This window comes from Lycium barbarum, chromosome 6 (assembly GCF_019175385.1).
Source record: "Lycium barbarum isolate Lr01 chromosome 6, ASM1917538v2, whole genome shotgun sequence".
NCBI classification, from domain to species: Eukaryota; Viridiplantae; Streptophyta; class Magnoliopsida; order Solanales; family Solanaceae; genus Lycium; species Lycium barbarum.
The window spans coordinates 124,999,259-125,018,377 of NC_083342.1; the positions used below are offsets into that span (position 1 = coordinate 124,999,259).

Sequence of the window (19,119 nt, forward strand, 5' to 3'; positions counted from 1 at the left end):
TGATAATATGGGGTCCACTTTTTTTTTCCCATGAGTTTGGAGATTGTGAGTTCCATTTTTTTTCTTGCTTTTTTTTTTTTATTGCTCAGTGTTATTTAGTATGGGCCTCACCCCGTCTGCACTTTTTTTTGACATTGTTTGTTTTTTTAATATGGGATTCACTTTTTTTTTATATATTGCTTGATTTTGTCAATATGGGATACTATGTTCAAAACACGATTAATATAACATTGTAGTTTCTGCTCCGTATCTAAAACTTTATTATATTAGTGTTTGCTACGAATACAAAGTTTATACTCTTTTTAATACAATAACGGATACGCGGAAGCAATAAAATAACAAGGAAAGCAAAGGATAGATAGATTGACACAAGAAAATGAAATTAAACGCAACCTAAAGGTATATTAAACCTAGAGACCTCAATTAATTAACATTAACAAGCACTAAACTCTTAGGAAGACCTCAAGGAAATTAGATTCCCTTGCAACCAACCTCTTAACAAATCTCAAATCAACAAGAGCTTAAATCCATAAGACTTTCAATTGTTTCTTTCTCTAGAGACAACACAAAACACTCAAAATATTTTCATAATTCATCAAAAAAAAGCCTTAATGAAATAAAAAACTAGCTATTTATACTAACTAAATAATAAAAGACCCTATTATTACATAAATGCCATTAATGAGGCAAGGGTCTTGTTTGGCTAGTCTTGTGGAGATGGAAATCTTGAATTTGCAAATGTGGCCTCTTGCAAACATAGCCTTCCTTGCTCGTTGGCCACTTTAATGCTCTTCCATCTCCCATCCGTCCTCTCCATGCTATCATCCAAATTTTGGCTCCACGAGACGGTCCTTTAAGTGTCCTTGAGGTAACTCGGCTTGCATCACTTTTTTTTGACATTGTTTGTTTTTTTAATATGGGATTCACTTTTTTTTTTTTTATATTGCTTGATTTTGTTAATATGGAGTCCACCTTTTTTTTCCCATGAGTTTGGAGATGGTGGGTTCCATTTTATTTACTTCTTTTTTAAAAATAAAAAAAAATATTGGTTGGTGTTTTTTTTATTTTTTAATATTGGTTGGTGTTTAATATGGGGACAACACTTTTTTTTTAAAAGTATTTTAAGTATGTTGCTGTACAATAATTTCATTTGCTTCCACTAATGGGTTGATATGCATGTGGCAACAAATCCATCATTATTGATTTAATTGTTTAATTTTCTAAGCACTTTTATATTTTAAGTATGTTGTTGTACAATAATTTTATTTGCTCCCTCCAATGGGTTGATACGCATGTGACAATGAATCCATCAGGCTATATGGGCCCACAATTATTTTTTTCAAAAATTGGAAAACGGATATATATATATATATATATATATATATAAGTATTTTAAGTATGTTGCTGTACAATAATTTCATTTGCTTCCACTAATGGGTTGATACGCATGTGACAATAAATCCATCATTATTGATTTAATTGTTTGATTTTCTAAGCATTTTTGTATTTTAAGTATGTTGCTGTACAATAATTTTATTTGCTCCCTCTAATGGGTTGATACGCATGTGGTAATGAATCCATCATTATTGATTTAAATGTTTGATTTTCTAAGCACCTTTTTTTTTTAACATTGTTTGTTTTTTTAATATGGGATTAACTTTTTTTTTTTTAATATTGCTTGATTTTGTTAATATGGGATCCACATTTTTTTTCCCGTAAGTTTGGATGTGGTGGGTTCCACTTTTTTTTTTTTTTTTTATTACTGGTTGGTGTTTAATATAAGGTCCACAATTTTTTTTTAAATATCAGTAGTTGTTTAAAATATGCGGGCCACAATTTAAAAAAAAAAATATTAGTAGTTGTTTAAAATATGTGGGCTCATAATTTTTTTACGAAAAAGTGGTGGGTGGACGACGAAAAAGTGCCCACTCACTCTTCTAAATAGTTAGAATTAGAATTAGAATACTAATTTATAGAACCATCTTTCATAGGGCCTAAATTCTAGTCAAAAGGAAAAAAAAAATACTAACATGTAAAAGACAGTAATATCTAAGAGTATTGTTTTTCTTTGCCCTTTTCTCTCATTTAGCATTTTCCTTGTTTTCCTTTTGTTGGATCCTAAGTTGTCTTATTGTTATGTGTCATATGCAGGGATTACATGATTAAAGAAAGGAGAGGAATCAATAAATGCATTTGTTCCCACCTTAATCTCTTTATGTCATTTCTTCACTTAAGATGATATTCCTTTGCGTTTGGAATAAATGATAAATATTTTTTTTAGTTTTGTAATTGGTTTAATTTGTTTGTGTTTACATGCTTAGAGCCTGTTTGGATGGGCTTAACAAAAACAACTTATAAGTTGTTTTCAGCTTATAAAAAAAAAAAAAAATGAGCTAAAAAAAAAATTGGGCTGTTTTCAGCTTATAAGCTGCTTTAGATAAGCTAAGTCAAACGGACTCAGTTATTTTTTTGACTTATTTTAAGCACAAAATGGCTTTAAGCTGTTTTCAGCAATTTATAAGCCAATCCAAACATGCTCTTACTTTGATGGGACATTTGTTTTAAATTTTACACGACTTAAATCAATAAGTCTTCACTAAAACTCACCCTATTTGCTTAATATTAAATTGGCTTCTCTATTTAGCCTCTGTAAAACACATGAACACTTTATTTATGCTTCATTAGGTTATGTATGAAATGACAACTTAAAATAAATATTGAATCTAATGACAAAATTCTTATGGTGGAATTGAACGTATAATAAAAATTAAAATTAAAACTAGAAGGTAATTTTGTATGATTTTTTTTTTATAGAGTGACTAATCTATTTATTTTTTAAAATAATATTTACATGATGGACCTCGATAGTAACTAATTTTCGTTATTATGGATAAAAAAAATTAATAACTGCTACCCAAAATCAAATTAATTATTAATAATACTACTCTGCTTCCAAGATGTAGCACATACGACTAATAAATTTATTATAATTTTCTTCTCCTTGTAAGTTAAATAATGTTTTGGATAAAAATAATGCACAATCGAAGTGTCTAATTACTCATACGTAACAGGTAAAGTTTATATACTCCAAAAGAAGAGAATAAAGATTCATCTGCAACTCAATTTATATGTTTTAAATCTGTCTCTATATAAATATATATAGAGAGACAAAGAGAAAATAGATACTATTATTTATGTAAATTGAGTCGTGTATCCATGTATACGTACTTAATTATTATTAACACCCAAAATGATTTTGTATTGTTACTGGAAGTAGGAGATCCGAATGAGTTGTGTGCAATTTTTTCTAATGAAGTTCATGATGCTTTATTTAGAGTTGCAGTGTATTAAAACTTCATTGTTTTATGCAATTTTTGATGATTCTCTAACACAAAACTCAAACTACACCTAGTGTATTTTAGCACTCATTAACAACAACGAAAACATATACAGTATAGTCCCACAAGTGAGGTATGGAGAGGGTAGAGTGTACACAAACTTTACTCCTACCTTAAGAGGTAGATAGGTTGTTGCATTCTAGCACTCATCATGATATTCATTTATGTGAGTATTACATTTACACTTCATGGTATTGTGCATAGAACGATATATCAAAAGAAAAGAAAAATTTACATATAGAATGATAACGTATATTGGTCTTGACCCTATCACTAATTAATACGTATTCATAAACCTTGTGTTGTAAAAAAAGTTAGCTCATATTGATGGACTGTGCTTAGTACTTCTTCACTTATTTTATTTTTGTTTGAGTTCATATGTTTTTGTTTAGTTTATTCCAGATTGAGACGACTTTTTGAATTTATATCAAATTTCTTCTATTAACGAGTATGACAAATTGTTTACTTTTACTTATCTTGATTCCTCCCCAATATTTTTGTTTTCTTAGCTCCAAACTATCAATTGTCAACCAAACAACCAAAGGCGAATCAACATGGTTATCAACTTATCATTGGGTGGTCGAACACCTAAATCCAACTTAAATCTAACTTATATTGGTATTTGGATGTCAAGATATATCTTTGCGTCTAGAGTTCAATTTTTTTTTATTAATCTTTTCACGGTTAATTTTTATTTTATTTTCATATTTTCCCGTTTGTGTCGTGAAGCCGGGAAACGTGATGTGTTGTATTGTATTTATTTTTCCTTTTCCTTTTTCACAAACACAAGAAGTGGGGTGGGGTGGGGTGGGGTTGGACGGGGGATGGGTTAGGGGTGAGTGGGATGGGGACATGCTGAGAGCAGTGCCCGCTCCTTTTATTTGACAATAGGGATATTTAGAGATTGGTACATGAATGAATGAAAGGAATTCAAGAGGTGATTATTGTCTCTGAATGTCTCGAGTTATATATTACTATCATAATAGGTCACCTACATGTGTATCACACTCATCCACCTAGCCTATCCCCAACCCATCACCTAATTGAAACTCTGCGAGTTAACGCGAAGAAACAATCCATATTAGATGAAAAGAACTCTGAGTAAACAAAGCAAAATGGAGTAAGGGTGGAGGATATAATCAAACGCTGAATGACACTTGTTTTCCTACGTTCATCAGTAAAGTTATTTTCCTCAATTTTAAAGAAATTATTTTCCAAAATAAAATACTTTCTAAATCTTTTTGATTAACCGAATATGAAAAAATTGAAAAATATTTTCCTCCGCACCATCACACCCTAACTTTGCAAATTAAACAATTCACTAATACTCAATTCAAACAAATAAAGTTCTAAAAAGATGCACTATAAAAATTTATCATATATTTTTCCGAACAAACATTAAGAGTTGAGATTCTGAAACGACGGAGAGAGAAAGCGTTTAAGGAGAGTTCCCCTTGTCACAACAGGGCGTCTCTATAAATAGACAACTCCCTCACAAAATCCACTTTCGTCACTCTGTTAATAAAACTCTTTTCTCTCATGCATGTACATTCAATAATGGAATTGAAAAAATTAGGGCTTACGAATTTCGTCAATCGATGTTATTGAAGGAAGACGTGAATTCTGATTTCTGTTTTTTTATTTTTTTTATTTGTTGTCTGATCAAAAGAAAAAGTATTGGGCAATGAAGGGAGTGTTAGATCGATCAAAAGTAGTGGTGCGGCACTTACCACCGACAATTTCAGAGTCAATGGTTGTTGAACAAATTGATTCTCGATTCAGTGGTCGTTACAACTGGTTCTCTTTTGTTCCTGCCAAGTCCAGGTTAGGGTTTTTAATTTTTAAGGTTATTTTTATGTGTATGTGTAGATGTTTTTCTTTTAAATTTGGTTCTTGGCTGCAGTAAATGTATTTTTGTTGTGGTATGTAACAATTTTTACGGTGTTGGGACTGATTAAGATTGATAATGGAACCGCAACAAAGGAAAAAAAAGAAAGAAAATAAAACAAATCAAAGATTTTATTAGGGGTGTGTTCACTTAGGATTTTGATAGGTTGTGAACTTCCGAAAGTTTATTTTAAGATTTTTTTTTTTTGGGTAGGTAATATTTGGGTAATGTTGAAAAATTACAGCACCAAAGAAGGTGCTACTGTACAAAGGTTTATGTAAACCAAGAATTCATGTTATGTAAGCATGTTTTACAAATATTCCTTTATATCTTGTTAGTAGAATCACTGGTTGATTGGTTATTTTGTTGTTCAGTTTGGGGTTTGGCTGTCCTGTGTATATTTGGAGAGACAGATGAGGTTCTGGTAGAAATGGTTAGGCATAAATACTGGATATTCTGTTAAAAGGCAGTCGTGTTTGGGGAGTTGAATACCCCCTTAAAGAGAAGAAAACGGTATTGCATTAAATATCCCATCCCCTTTTGTTTGCATGAAAAGAACATTGTTGTCGGTGTAGTTTGTCCGTATCATACTATTGTTCTTTCCTAGCTTGTTTTATTTGGTTAGAGACCGGGGTCTTCTGGATTGATTTACCAATACCTATGATTTTGTCGTCGTTCTCCCTTCTTTAATGTTCCTCGTTATTTGGGGATCTCTAACTTTTTGCAAATTTAGTACGAATGAATTTAGTAATTTGGCCGGATAAGGTGATAGCCTTTATTGCCTTGACTTGTATAGGTATTTTAGTTAGAGATAATGACCTGTGTGGTGCATATTGAAGAAAATTGTGAACTAGATTGCCACCTGTATTAGAGGGATTTTCAGCGACACCTCTGAATCCAATTTAAAGCATTGTCGTTTATCCAGTCTGTTCTTTCCTTATTTTGTTCTCTTCGGATCCGTGTAGATTCGGGTTTTCTGGCAATTAATTCATCAAATTTATCGCCTTATCTAGAAAACTAACCGAATTTACGTTTTTGTCCTAGCTCTCATTTGCCGCAGTTCTTGCTAGTTGGAGATTTTTTGTTGGATGGTATATCTTTTCCAAATTTTATAGGGAATTGAATGGTTTTGCAGAATAGGGGAATCGTCTTTACTGCCTTGACTTGTTAGACTTTAGTTAGAAATACTAACTGCCGTGATGAACTAGATTGCCACCATAAGAGGGGTTCTCACTTTTTGAAAGCAGATTTAAAGTGTCTTATTTGTGATTTTATTCTTGCCATCTCACTTTCTTCTGAATGTTATGCCTTTCTCAAATATGCTTAAAAAAAGAGGGGGTTGGATGTGTTATCAACAAAGGATGATGGATGATCTCACCTTTATTGTTTTGATTACAAATAAAAACTGATGAGGTGCTGTTCTGAAGAGAATGCTGAACTAGATTATACTGCCACTTGTTCAGCAGGGTTGCCTACAACTGCTTTTGGTTACCCGCTTACAATCCAGCATAAGTTATTAATACATGAGTAACTAAACCCTGCATAACTGAACTCTGTATAACTAATCCCTCCGTAATACCTACATTACTAATACCTACACAACTCTAACCAGCAACCAAGCAACCAAACCACCCCTGAGTACATACATTTTTTTTAATTACCGATAGTATGTATATTATTTATATAGCTGCTTATCCTAGTTTGCCACCCACTGAAGTTTCTGTTGGATCAATGCTCTTCAGCTCTTGATGGATTTTATTTTGTTAGTTTTTATGTCCGTTTTTCTTTATTATATTTATCTGTTGGTAGGATTATTTAGCTATGTCGCAATTTTTGTAAGATAATTGCCAGCATGTTCTGTACCAACTTGAACTTAATATGCTTTAGGTTGTCACAAGTGGATTTCTTTTTTCAAGGTCAGTGTCTCTTATAGTTTCCCTTACCTCAAATTTCTCCTGCAGCCAGAAGCATCAAACCTATTCAAGAGCCTATATTGACTTTAAGAGGCCAGAAGATGTTATCGAGTTCGCAGAGTTCTTTGATGGACACGTTTTTGTAAATGAGAAAGGTAAAGAAAATTTGGTCTAGTCGAGTATTTTTCCCTCCCAGATGATATTAAAATTGTTTTTTTTCTTAAATTCACTCCGACATTTTGCTACAGGACTAAAGTTGCTTTTAGCCTGTTAATAGTAACAAGAAAATTTTGAGCCCTTGCTTTCTCTGGGTCCTGATGGTTCTCAGTTTAGCAATTATATTATCTTTTCAGTTTAGCAATTATATTATCTTTTATTGGCCAATATATTTCTTACCCTAGTGTATGTCTATACTAGGCACTCAGTTCAAAACTATTGTCGAGTATGCTCCTTCACAGCGTGTTCCAAAACAGTGGTCCAAGAAGGATGGCCGCGAAGGAACCATCTTGAAAGGTACTAAGTCAATGTGCTGATTGCATCTGACCTAAGCTATCTCCTCTAGTCCGTAGTCATGGTTAAGTTTATTGATGCCCTTGTAGATCCTGACTATCTGGAGTTCCTTGAATTTATCTCAAAGCCTATTGAGAATCTTCCGAGTGCTGAAATACAGTTGGAAAGAAAGGAAGCTGAACGAGCTGGTTAGTTTGAATATTTACAGAATGCATATGCTGTCCTTCTGCATCTAACTGAGATTTAATCTATTAAGTGAGAGATGTAGGATAGCAAACTATGAAGGTGGAGTGCATGTTCTCTGAATTTAAGTTTCACTTATTTTTTGGTTTTTAGGTTCTGCAAAGGATGCTCCTATAGTTACTCCTTTGATGGATTATATACGTCAGAAAAGAGCTGCCAAGAGTGGAACTCGGGTAGGAGATTTCCTGTTAACTTGTTTGATTTTCATTTGCGGTCTCTTTCTCCCTCTCTTCCTACCTCTCTCCCCCCCCCCCCCCCCCCCCCCCCCTCCTCCCCCTCCTTGGTACATTCACCTTCCCCCCAGCTTGCCTGGGTGGGAGTATGCTGGCACAGGTTACACCTTCTATTGTTTTCAATCGTTATTTGGTAAACTGATGGTTTTCCCTTCCCTTAGTGAGGAAGAGGTAAGAGAAAATGAATTGTGTATTTGACCACGTGAGGAACAGACAATACATTTCATCATTCTGCGACGAATTATCGTAATGTACCTCCAATTTCATTCTATATTTTGGCTTCAGTCATGAGATCAGTGCTTCAAGAGAGTCCCAAGAATCTTGCAATTAAATATCCTATGCTGCCTGAGAGTTAATTACTTTCTTGGAGAAAAGCATGAATATGTTACTGTGATCTCCTTTGAATTTCTTTGGTAAGCTAAGAACATCAGTAGTATATTCTCACAAGTGGAGGCTATGTTTGTGTCACAAGCAATTTACCATCCATTCACACCATTGGCAGTGGGTCGCTCTAAAAAACTTATGCTGAAGCCTGAGTTTGAACCCATTCTTTTAACTTATTACTATTATATTATTATTATTATTGTTATTATTATTATTGTTATTATTATTATTTTTAAAAAGGGGTCACACGCGGCATAAGTTTTGAGCATAAATAATGCAAGGATGGTAAAATGATGAGCAAGTTGCTGTAGCAGAGGAAATATTCACTTGTGGGACCCTTGACATGCTTCAAATAGTTATTTGAAAATTAGGATAAGGTCCCTTTCTTTCTAAAGTTGCTGGTTCAGTCTTCCATTTTGTACTCTGTAGTGACATTAAATAGATCTAAGCAAATCAAAAGTGTGATGTTGAAGAATTTATTATATGCTACCTAGATATGCTTAAAGTGTAATACGTTAAATTAGGACGGAAGTATAAAAATAACTGGAAGTACAGCAACGTGTAACAAAATTCACTCTAGATTAATTTACTGTAACAATAGATGGTAAGAGCTCCAGGATATCTGTGAGCAGACTGAATCTGTTGGCGATGAGTTTTCCATCAACCATCTTTTACATTTTCTACACTTCTCCGGGTGATAGTATCTGTGAGCAGACTGAATCTGTTGGCGATGAGTTTTCCATCAACCATCTTTTACATTTTCTACACTTCTCCGGGTGATAGTATATACTCAATTTTGTCTTTGCCAAAAGTGATGCTTCCTCCAAGTTTAAAGGACTAATACTAAATTTTTATCCCTGGTCCTTGACAGAAATCTGTACCTAATGGGAGACCAACCAGAAGAACGAGTGGCACATCCTCAGGAAGTCCTAGCTCAAGTGCATCTAAACGAAGCTCTGAAAAGAGAAGGGTGTCCACTACCATGGTAAGGGTGTCATGTTCCAATCCAACGTTTTGGCAATTGTTACTTCTAGTATTAGATCTATCTATCTATTTCATGCAAATATTCTCTGTGTTTGATCTTTTCTTGGTCGCAACATCTGTGATCTATGTGCTTGTGAAAATAATAACATACCTTAATTGCCAAAAAAATTATAATAACAACATACCTGATTTGACTTCTGTATCGGTTTTTCACTGTTGGTTCTCCTCCCTTCTGATAATTGATTGGAGATATTTTTTTCGTTGAATTATTTTTGGTATGATACCAATGTTTATGTATGCAGGTTTGTTTTTATATTTTTCAACTATGATGTAGACAGTAATTTTTACTTGGGGGATATTTCTTTTGATGGATATGTGGTTAGTGGCACTTTCTTTACTAGTCGCTTATGGAACTGTCTGATCGTACAGTATGTTCTTCGAGATAGTTCTAAGGCTGGGATTGGCAAAGACAAATCTCATATTATAGCTCCAAAACGTGATGATCAGCAGCGCACTGAGAAGTCTGGTACCTCTGCTCCTGGATCTGGGGCTAATGCAGTTGAAGAGGAAACTGGTATGCCTACACTTTAGTTGTCAGTTGTAATCACATGTTTGCATGTTTGTTTCTCTATAATCATCCGATGAAGACCCGCAAGGGTGGCTCAGTAGGGCTTCCATAATGGAGGTCTCAGGTTCGAAAAATCCTTGCCTACGAAAACAGGGGATTTGCCTTCTGTGTCGAGCTCCTTGCACGGGGCTTGCCTAGTGCGGGTTATCTCTCCTGTGTGGTTTGCGGGCTATTGCACAGGAACGGGGTTTACCCTGTGCGCACCCAAAGGTTAGCGGCTGCGGGTTCCTTTGTCATCAAAAAAATAATCATCCGATGAAGGGTGGGCCTTGGAGCAACAGAGAAGCGCTTGCGTTTCTACTGGTGACCAGGGTTCGAATTTCGGAGCCAAACTTTCTAATGGGAGGTAAGGCTCTCTACATTCGCCTTCACCGAACCTTCATGGAGAACCTTCTGGCACTGGAGTCTGCACATGTTCTTTTTTTAAGCAAGGAACAATCATAAGCACAGTTGACAACTTGACATGATTTTGGTTTTTTTTGACAATGACAAGTGGAAATATGTTATTTGTACCACTACAGCATGAGCGCTGGATGTACTGGTACAAGAGGATCTTAATCCCCCTAACCAGGAAACTAAAAGAATCCATCATAGCATCTTTGAATTAACAATAACATATCACCGAAAAAGACAACAGCTCTAAACATTTGGTTTCGAGCAACGTAAGCCCTTTCAACTTCAAAATATCTACAGTTCGGTTAGTTCCTTTCTTTCAATACATAATTACACACTTCATAGTGTGACAGTGTTTCAGATACTTCGGATACTCATGGATTTTCTTCCACTCCAGCTTTGTATAGTTAATCTCAAAATCCTTGGTATCACTTGATGAACGTCAAAAAGATTCAGAAACGTACTCCAAATCTTGGATGCTATAGGGCGATGCAAAAGGAGGAGATTGTGGTTTGTCATCTCTTTTCACAATACAACACCTGCCTAGTGTCATTCCACTTTTGATCAAATTATATTGGCTATAGGGCGATGCAAAAGGAAAAGATTGGGATTTGTCATCTCCTTTCACAATACTACACCTGCCTAATCATTCCGCTTTGATCAAGTTATGTTGGCTTAATTTTACGTTATCTAAAAGAATCCAAGTTATATTGAGTTAACAAACTTCATATTAGGCAATCCAGTCACACATGCAACTTCACTTAGGCCTCTGGTTTTCCATAACATTTACCAGGGCCTGTTAACAGTTTCAAATAGCAAATAGCAAAGTTATTACTTTCATGACACTTTGGATTTTGATGTGCTAATGTGTGGATACCATGGCTTTTACCAGTAAGCGATACTTGTTCCTTTTTCTTTTTGTTCTTTCCTTCTCTTTCTTTTTTGTGGTTTTTTGGGGAGGAAGGAGTATCCAAATGATCTAGATGCAAGTCATTGAGTCATATAACCTTGCTTGTAACAAAAACTCTATGGAATGCCCTTTGGCCAGAGCAATCTCTAATCACAGGGAAAGAGTTTGTCGTTTTGCCATGTGACATGCATTACAGAATTTAGACCGGAAGTAAAGAAGCTTCTTTGCTGGTTTATGCTTTGATAAATAACAGAGAATATGAACTCCTGTCCAAGGCAAAGAACCAATATTTGCATAAAATTGTAAAGAACATTTGAAATCCATACCTCAGTTCTTTCACCCTAAGATATAGCATGGATTCTTGATACCCTATGCTAGTAAGTCTATTTGTTTAACCGACAGTTGGGAAACATACCCTTACCTGCCAATTCCTGGGACATTCCTTCTTTCTCGTTAATAAGTCACAAGACACTACTTATACATATGTTTTGCCAGTTGCCACCTTTTGGGCCTATGATAAAGTCACTATCCGCGATTCCATCAATAGATGGTAACAAGGTAAGACAACAAAGTAAAATTAGAGGCAGTGTCAAAGTGGCCACACCAGGAGTGACAGGATTAGGAATGAGGATATTCGGGATAAGGTGGGGGTGGCCTCGGTGGAAGACAAGATGCGAGAAGCGAGATTGAGATGGTTTGGGCATGTGAAGAGGAGAGGTACAGATGCCCCAGTGCGGAGATGTGAGAGGTTGGCCATGGATGGTTTCAGACGAGGTAGGGGTAGGCCGAAGAAGTATTGGGGAGAGGTAATTAGACACGACATGGCGCAATTACAGCTTACCGAGGACATGACCTTAGATAGGAGGGTTTGGAGGACCCAAATTAGGGTAGAAGACTAGTAGATAGTCTCGTTATCCGTTCTTATTAGTAGTCGCATTATTGCAATATAATTTCTTGTGCTCCGATTTCTGCTATTATCTGTTATTATGTGTTATTTCCTGTGCCTGATTTCTGCTATTATCGGTTATTTTCTGTGCTCTAATTATCCTGTATTATCTGTGTCGCTTGCATTATTTCATTTTCATATCGCTTTAAATCTCTTATCCGAATCTCTTAACCTTATCTAATCGTATATGACTTCTTTTTATGCTTTTATTGAGCCGGGGGTCTTTCGGAAACAGCCGTCCTACCTTGGTAGGAGTCAGGTCTGCGTACACTCTACCCTCCCCAGACCCTACGATGTGGGATTTCACTGGGTTGTTGTTGTTGTTGTCAAAGTGGGGGTGAAGTCTGGGACTATGGCCTCAAAGTCATCATCGGCCAGAAAGAAAGTGGGTCGGCGGCAGTCAGATAGCAGAGCCTTAAAGTGGGAGAGCTCAAAAATCACCATCTGAACTTCCGCAAAGGGTTGCTGTCTGCTCTTCTGACCCTCAATCCGTGAATGTCTCAAAGTTGGATTTAACAATTGGTAGCTTGAGTTTGTTTGTTATGAGAAATGAACTGACGTACAACATGGCACAAGAGGAAAGGGGTCACTGAAGGTAGTCGGATTCCAGTGGTCTGAAGGTATAATATCGTTGAGCAATATGGAAATGCTAAGGGTCTGAAAATGGGGGTTTTTTTTTGGGGGGGTGGGGGGTGGGGTGGGGGTGTTTCCCCAACCGTTTTTCTTTTTAATCAAAAGTGGCTTTTGTCTAATGACACGTATCATTTTCCCATCTGTTCATTGGACATGTCGTCGGTGATTCTATTTCACGCGTGCAATTTAACGGATTGAGGGGTTTCCGAGACACTTTTGCCAAGAAGAGGTGTCTATCTGGTCATTTACAAAGCTAATATGTCTATTTGATAATTGCCATCAACTTTATGTGGCTATCTATCAACTTTATGCGGCTATCTACGTCCTTGCCTTTATTTCATTAATAATGGATTAAACTCCTATTTACAAGCAATATACCAAAAAGTAGAGAAGCTACAAGTCTACAACATAATATTCTAAGAATGGCATTAGAACGTCATGGATGCAGTCAAAAGAAATAGGAATGAGAGGCTATTTCCTTCAAGCTGCTTGTATCGAGTGATGACTTGAAACCTGAAACGATCCTCCCTGATAAGGATTTGCTTTCTTGTTATGTTATATTGTTTAGTGTTATTAAGCTTATGAACTCTTACAGTCTCTTACATTTTTAATTTATGATATTGACCGATCAGCATATGTGGTCTGAAAATTGTCTATCTAAGGGATGTCTAGCTTTTGATTAAATTGACTTGCCAAATGCAAGGCATGATGTGTTCCGTCGGGGTCTGTGTGATATCTTGTCCTTGAGCAGTTGAGCCCTCTTATGCCATTTTGAACTATGATACTAAATCAATCTGTCACTGAAGATAGTCTATCTAGGTGGATTGTAGCTTTTGATTGCATTGAATCACCTCACCGAGCATAAAACACGATCTTATTATTGCGCCCTTACGTGTAAGGGTGTATATATTTGGATTGTTGACCTCCTTTCCTTCCCATTCTTAACATCTATTTTTTTATGTTGTTTAAAATATCTAAGATCCTTTGAATTTGTTCCAGGTGGAGCTGCTGAAGTTGGGAAGAAGAGAATCCTCCTCTTGAAGGGAAAGGAAAAATTTTTGCCTAATGTAAGTTTTACCTTCTACAGACAGTAGTTTTTTTAGTAACAAGCTCCTATGTTTGGTTATAGCTCCTTCTTTGGGGTTTTTTTTTTTTTTAATACTGAAAATGTTATTAGCTCCAGTGTGCCTTGGGTTGGGGAAACTCCATGTACTTTCATGAGTTTCATTAACTCTGGAAGTGAGAGACATATATGTGTTAGAGCATGTTTATGTTTAAGATCATTGTTGCTAATCTCTTTTAATTAACTAGGCCAGATCACCCCTCATATACTTGACCCCCAAACTTCCTGACAGAGATGTTATTAGGATCAGTGGAAACATTTCTGTGCATATAAGTTGGTCCATCAAACCTTTGTATGTGATCTAATCTGAGATCTAAGCCATTGTAAGACTGTTTTTGGTAAATAAAAATTATTGATATTCGATGTTGTTTGACACAATTGTGTAATATTTTAATGTTGTAATACACGTGACTGAATAATCGTGTTCACCTTGACAAAGAGAAGGTGGCCTTGGAAGTAGTTTGAGCTTAGTTTATGTTAACGTGGATCCCTCGCTAAAAGATAGCTTCTGCCTCTTAATTCGTGGTTGTCTAGGGTTCCACCTCCCCCTTCGTCCCCCCCAGTTTATGTCTTGCTACTTTGTGCTAATATTAATATTGAGCGGTTACTACTAAAGGTCAAAAGTTCTGTTTCATCTGTTTTCTGATATAGAGGGAATCCCTTGTTGTGTAGATAGTTAGCTTATTTCATTTGGCGTTTAACAAATATTTGTACCCACCACTTAAAATATATTTAACACCAACTTGGTGTTATTAATAGGATTGATTTGGTTCGTCCCGAAAAATGTCTCCTGGGAGATCATATTCAGTTTATATTTCTTCAACTTCAAGCTTACCAGTCTTTTCTTTCACGCATAGGTGTCTAGTGGTTCATTGATTCAGGAGAATGTGGCACCTATTATTAAGAATACAATAACTTCATCTGCTCCAAAACAGAGCCAGCGCCGTGAGGCAAGTGGAAGGATCATTAGAAGTATTATTCTCAAGGATTCTCGTCAGAATCAGGTTCCATCTGCATCCCAACAAGAAAAACACAGCCAGGATAAGGACAAAAAGCCTCCTAGGCCACCGAGTGTGCAGTTGTTCCAGAGAGAAACTAATGAAGATAAGGTTCTTGGAACTGATTTGCATGTTGTCCACACTGAGAAGCAGGAAAAACGCACTAGGATCAGGGATAGGCCTGATCGTGGTGTTTGGACTCCTCTTCGTCGTTCTGATAGTTTACATGCTAGTGATGAATCTTTATCTTCATCTGCCTCTCAATCTTCCGAAGTGCCGGACTTTGTTGAAGGTTCGTTCACTAGTACAATCATGTCTAGCCTTTTTGACCTTTTGCCAGATGCTAGATCTTCTAATTTTTTTGGTTGAAAGGGAACTTTTCTGCTTTTTACTTTCTTGCCTTCCGCTTCTATCAGGATAGAAAAGAGAATATATTCGTCTTTGTCTTACATCTCTTTATTAAAATTGACATGTTTTCATGTTTGGTAAGGATTAGAGTTTATTAAGTTTTCTTTTCCCTGATTTTTTCTTTTGGGGGAAAACCTTTCTATTTTTTTCTTTCTTTAGGAAGTCAAGCTGAAACCAAAACTGATCTGGCAAGTGCTCGTGGTGGGGAGTTCAGACCCATGGGAAGTGGGCGTAATTCTCATTCTTCTTTTGACAATGGTTAGTTTTGTTTATCGTTCATGAAATTTTGTGATTCTTTGCTATATGTGAAGTGTTATGCTCAATGTTCTTTTCCCTCTTTTCATCACTGGGACTTGTTTGATTAGTTTTGCATTATTTGATGGTTCTAGGTAATTATAAACATGGGGGTCGTCGTGGTATGAGGGACGATGGAACTTCAGTAGGGGAAGGAAAACCCTTGAGACGGGGAGGTCCTTCTAGCTATGGTACCCATGAGGTATGCCTTTTGTATTACAATGTTTCATATTTAGTGTATACAGATATGTTTTCCTTTTGTGTATTTACTAATTTGTTCACATGGACTATAAATTTTAATGCAGAAACAAGTGTGGGTCCAAAAGTCAAGTTCTGGTACTTAGTTTTGTCATTAACGGTAAGCTTTAAAGTTGGCTGTTCATTTCTGTCTCCGGGCACTTCTGGTTTTCATTTTCCTGATATTGCACGAAAATGCTTGATAAATGAAAATACGTATCCAAGAGAATGCTTAACAGATGAATAAATGATTGGCATCAAAGACTGGCACTAGGATATACTTTATTATCAACTTATTTTGGTTTTGCCTAAAAGTGTGAAGGTGGTAAAGCCTGGCCTTATTTCTTTTGGGCGAGTGCAAGTTAATTGATTCAAAACACTGTGAACTCTAGGTGATTACTGCCTTAATTTTTCTTATTTTTTTTAAAGTTTTTGGCAGTATCATATTTGTGCTGGGTTTAGTATTCCTAATTGTGTTTTAATCTATCTTAATGACACCCCAAGGAGGGAAAGAAGCAGAGGAAGAAAACCAATGAACTGGCTTTAAAATGAACCTGGGTATTTTTAAAACATCCATGTGAAAGTTTTAATCAAGAAATCAACTTATGAAACTCTTCTTTTGGTGGAGTCTTCAACTATGCTATCTGGTTTTTTCTGCAGCGAGATGCTTGGTTTTTACCATATTAGGTGCGCATGTCTAGTGGATGGAGCTCTCTCTTTGCTAGAAACATCATGTATGAGCAAGTTGCTGGAGGATTTGAAGGCCTTAACGGAATTTTTGACTCGCTGGAGGGATATAAAAAACTGGTATGTACTGCTAAAGTAGCCTTGAACTTACTAAATCGAAGATGGCTGGAGTAGGAGCAAGAAGAAAGAAAGTTGTCTTTGACGTATACACCACAATTTTCAGCTGGTGTACCTTATGGGGTCTTTTCATCAGAGCTGTGGGTATCCTTGCTCCTGTGACCGGCTGATTATTAAATAATATAGTTCTGTAGATGGAAGGTTTCCTTTGTTGAGCTGTAAATACAAATGTGAAATTGTTTGAAGTGCGTCCATTAATCCCATACATATGCTGATAGCACTATGTTAGTTCTAGTCTCGACTGATTGGAGATTGTCAAAGAAGGAAAGCTTTGGAGTATGCTGCCATCTCTGTGAAGGCTTGTTATAGTCGTCTAAGCAGGTGGTAATGCCAAAGCATCGAACAAGGTGGATTCAAATTAATAGTCACTTTGTTTTTGTGTCTGGATGGGACTGGGGTTGGGAGGTTGCTAGTGTAAGGTGTGTTGCTGAAATGAAAGAGCATTTTGATCTAAACTGTCAAAAAAACGATGGTTTAACTGTGTGTATACGGTTGTAGTGTTTCACATATGTAGAAATATTTTGGGTGTTCTTTTCTCTTTTCTGTTTCCCCTCCTGGCAAATGAGCACCCCTAATTCTGTGTTGAGAATCAAATTTCAAGCGGAAACTGGATTCTAATTTGAAGCAAATGCCATTTTGGTTTCCCGATAAAGTCGATTTAATGACAAAGGTCGTCATCATTATACACTAGAATTTGTTGTCAAATTTTTTGGAACTTGCTGTACACAGTGAAGACACAAAAAATCAAGAAAGATGTACTTGATACGTTAAATGAAATCTGGAACCGTAAGTGGGTAGGTGCCACCTTCGAATGACCTGAGCTACAGTGATTAAGTTATGGAGTTAAGCTGAAGTACCATGTTTGTACTATTTGCAAGAGGAGAGAAACGGACAGATAACTGTTATCTGTAAAACAGTGGCTGCCATATTAACTTACACGAAGAAGTAGCATTTATACTAACTTGTTTTGACTTGCAAGTTACAAATTATGCAGTGGCCTATCTGTTTGCTACAAGTTGTGTTGCTTTATTCTGCAAATGATTAGCTAGAATGGTAAGTCAGGTCTGCTCTTTCAGTAGCTCCTGTATATAGTGAAATTCCCTGAATTGCATTCAATTGATTGAGAATAGTTGAATGATCGTTTCCTATGTTATGTTGTGTCCTCAGAACTTGAAGAAGATGGTTGTGGCCCATGCGATTTGATATGCTAATACTATCACTCTTTTTCCTTTGCTTTTCTATGATTGTTGAAAAGCATGCACCTTTGGACCACTGCTAGTCTTTCACACAAATCATAATGCATATAAGTTGGGCACCCTTTCTTGTGATCTGAGAACTTTCAATGCAGGGGGATGGTTAAATGGAGAACCTTTTGATAGGAGAGATTTAACTCAGCCTACGTGGCGCGAATCCAAATTAGTTGGAGCATATCAACCTTTCGATATCTAAGAAATACTTCACTAGCATTATCAATCCTAGGACCTTCATTTAGATGGACCGGTCTATATTATGGTTGCTTATTATTTTAATTTCCTCACCCCTAAGATCACAAGAAAGTCTACCCTAACAAATTTGTTAAATCCAATTTTCATAAAATTAACTAGAGACAACTAGCTAAGATTCAAGACTGCGGTGAAATCAATTTTTATTCATCAAACTTCTTCCGGTACAAAAGTGTTTCACATAAATTTAAACCCATTGGAACACATATTTTATGCTTAGATATCAAACATAGAGAAACCACGGTTTTACTATGAATGAATACTGAGATAAACTAGATATCCATGTCCTCAAACTTTAGCATTCTGGTGGTTCGATTGCAAGCAAACACAAAACACTCCTAGAGGACGACCAACTCCGCAACTCCTCAATGGGTCTTACCGATGATTCCAATGACCATACCAAAAATTAGTAGAGCTATTGGGCACATGCTCGAAACAGTCTCCAACTATATATATTGTTACCCAACCCCTGGAAATTGCAAGCTTGCAGAATGCAACATGGCAGCCTTTCATCTCAAAGAGGTGTATATGAGCATGTATACTCAGAGAAAGGTGATTGTCACATTTTTCTCCCCGGATGAGATATCAGATGAAAATTCTCCTTTTCTATGTCAAATAGTGTTATAGATG

At 36.1% G+C, this 19,119-nt stretch overlaps 1 protein-coding gene across 1 annotated transcript; it reads left to right on the forward strand.

The window, feature by feature from the left end:
• The first annotated feature begins 4,824 nt into the window (after positions 1 to 4,824).
• On the forward strand, positions 4,825 to 17,524 carry LOC132598631 (regulator of nonsense transcripts UPF3). Its single transcript, XM_060311620.1, has 13 exons — positions 4,825 to 5,222; positions 7,248 to 7,354; positions 7,617 to 7,712; positions 7,799 to 7,897; positions 8,046 to 8,125; positions 9,441 to 9,554; positions 9,983 to 10,127; positions 14,063 to 14,130; positions 15,044 to 15,476; positions 15,752 to 15,850; positions 15,982 to 16,088; positions 16,192 to 16,244; positions 16,784 to 17,524. Exons 1-12 carry the CDS (start codon positions 5,083 to 5,085, stop codon positions 16,228 to 16,230), a joined length of 1,527 nt encoding a protein of 508 aa, XP_060167603.1. The 5' UTR covers positions 4,825 to 5,082; the 3' UTR covers positions 16,231 to 16,244; positions 16,784 to 17,524.
• Positions 17,525 to 19,119: the final 1,595 nt, after the last annotated feature.

Excerpts from the sequence above, each read along its gene's own strand:
- LOC132598631 (XM_060311620.1), top strand. The coding sequence starts at position 5,083 with ATGAAGGGAGTGTTAGATCGATCAAAAGTAGTGGTGCGGCACTTACCA. Across the intron at positions 7,355-7,616 it reads CGTTTTTGTAAATGAGAAAG|GCACTCAGTTCAAAACTATT; the intron begins GTAAAGAAAATT and ends TGTCTATACTAG. Across the intron at positions 15,851-15,981 it reads TCATTCTTCTTTTGACAATG|GTAATTATAAACATGGGGGT; the intron begins GTTAGTTTTGTT and ends TGATGGTTCTAG.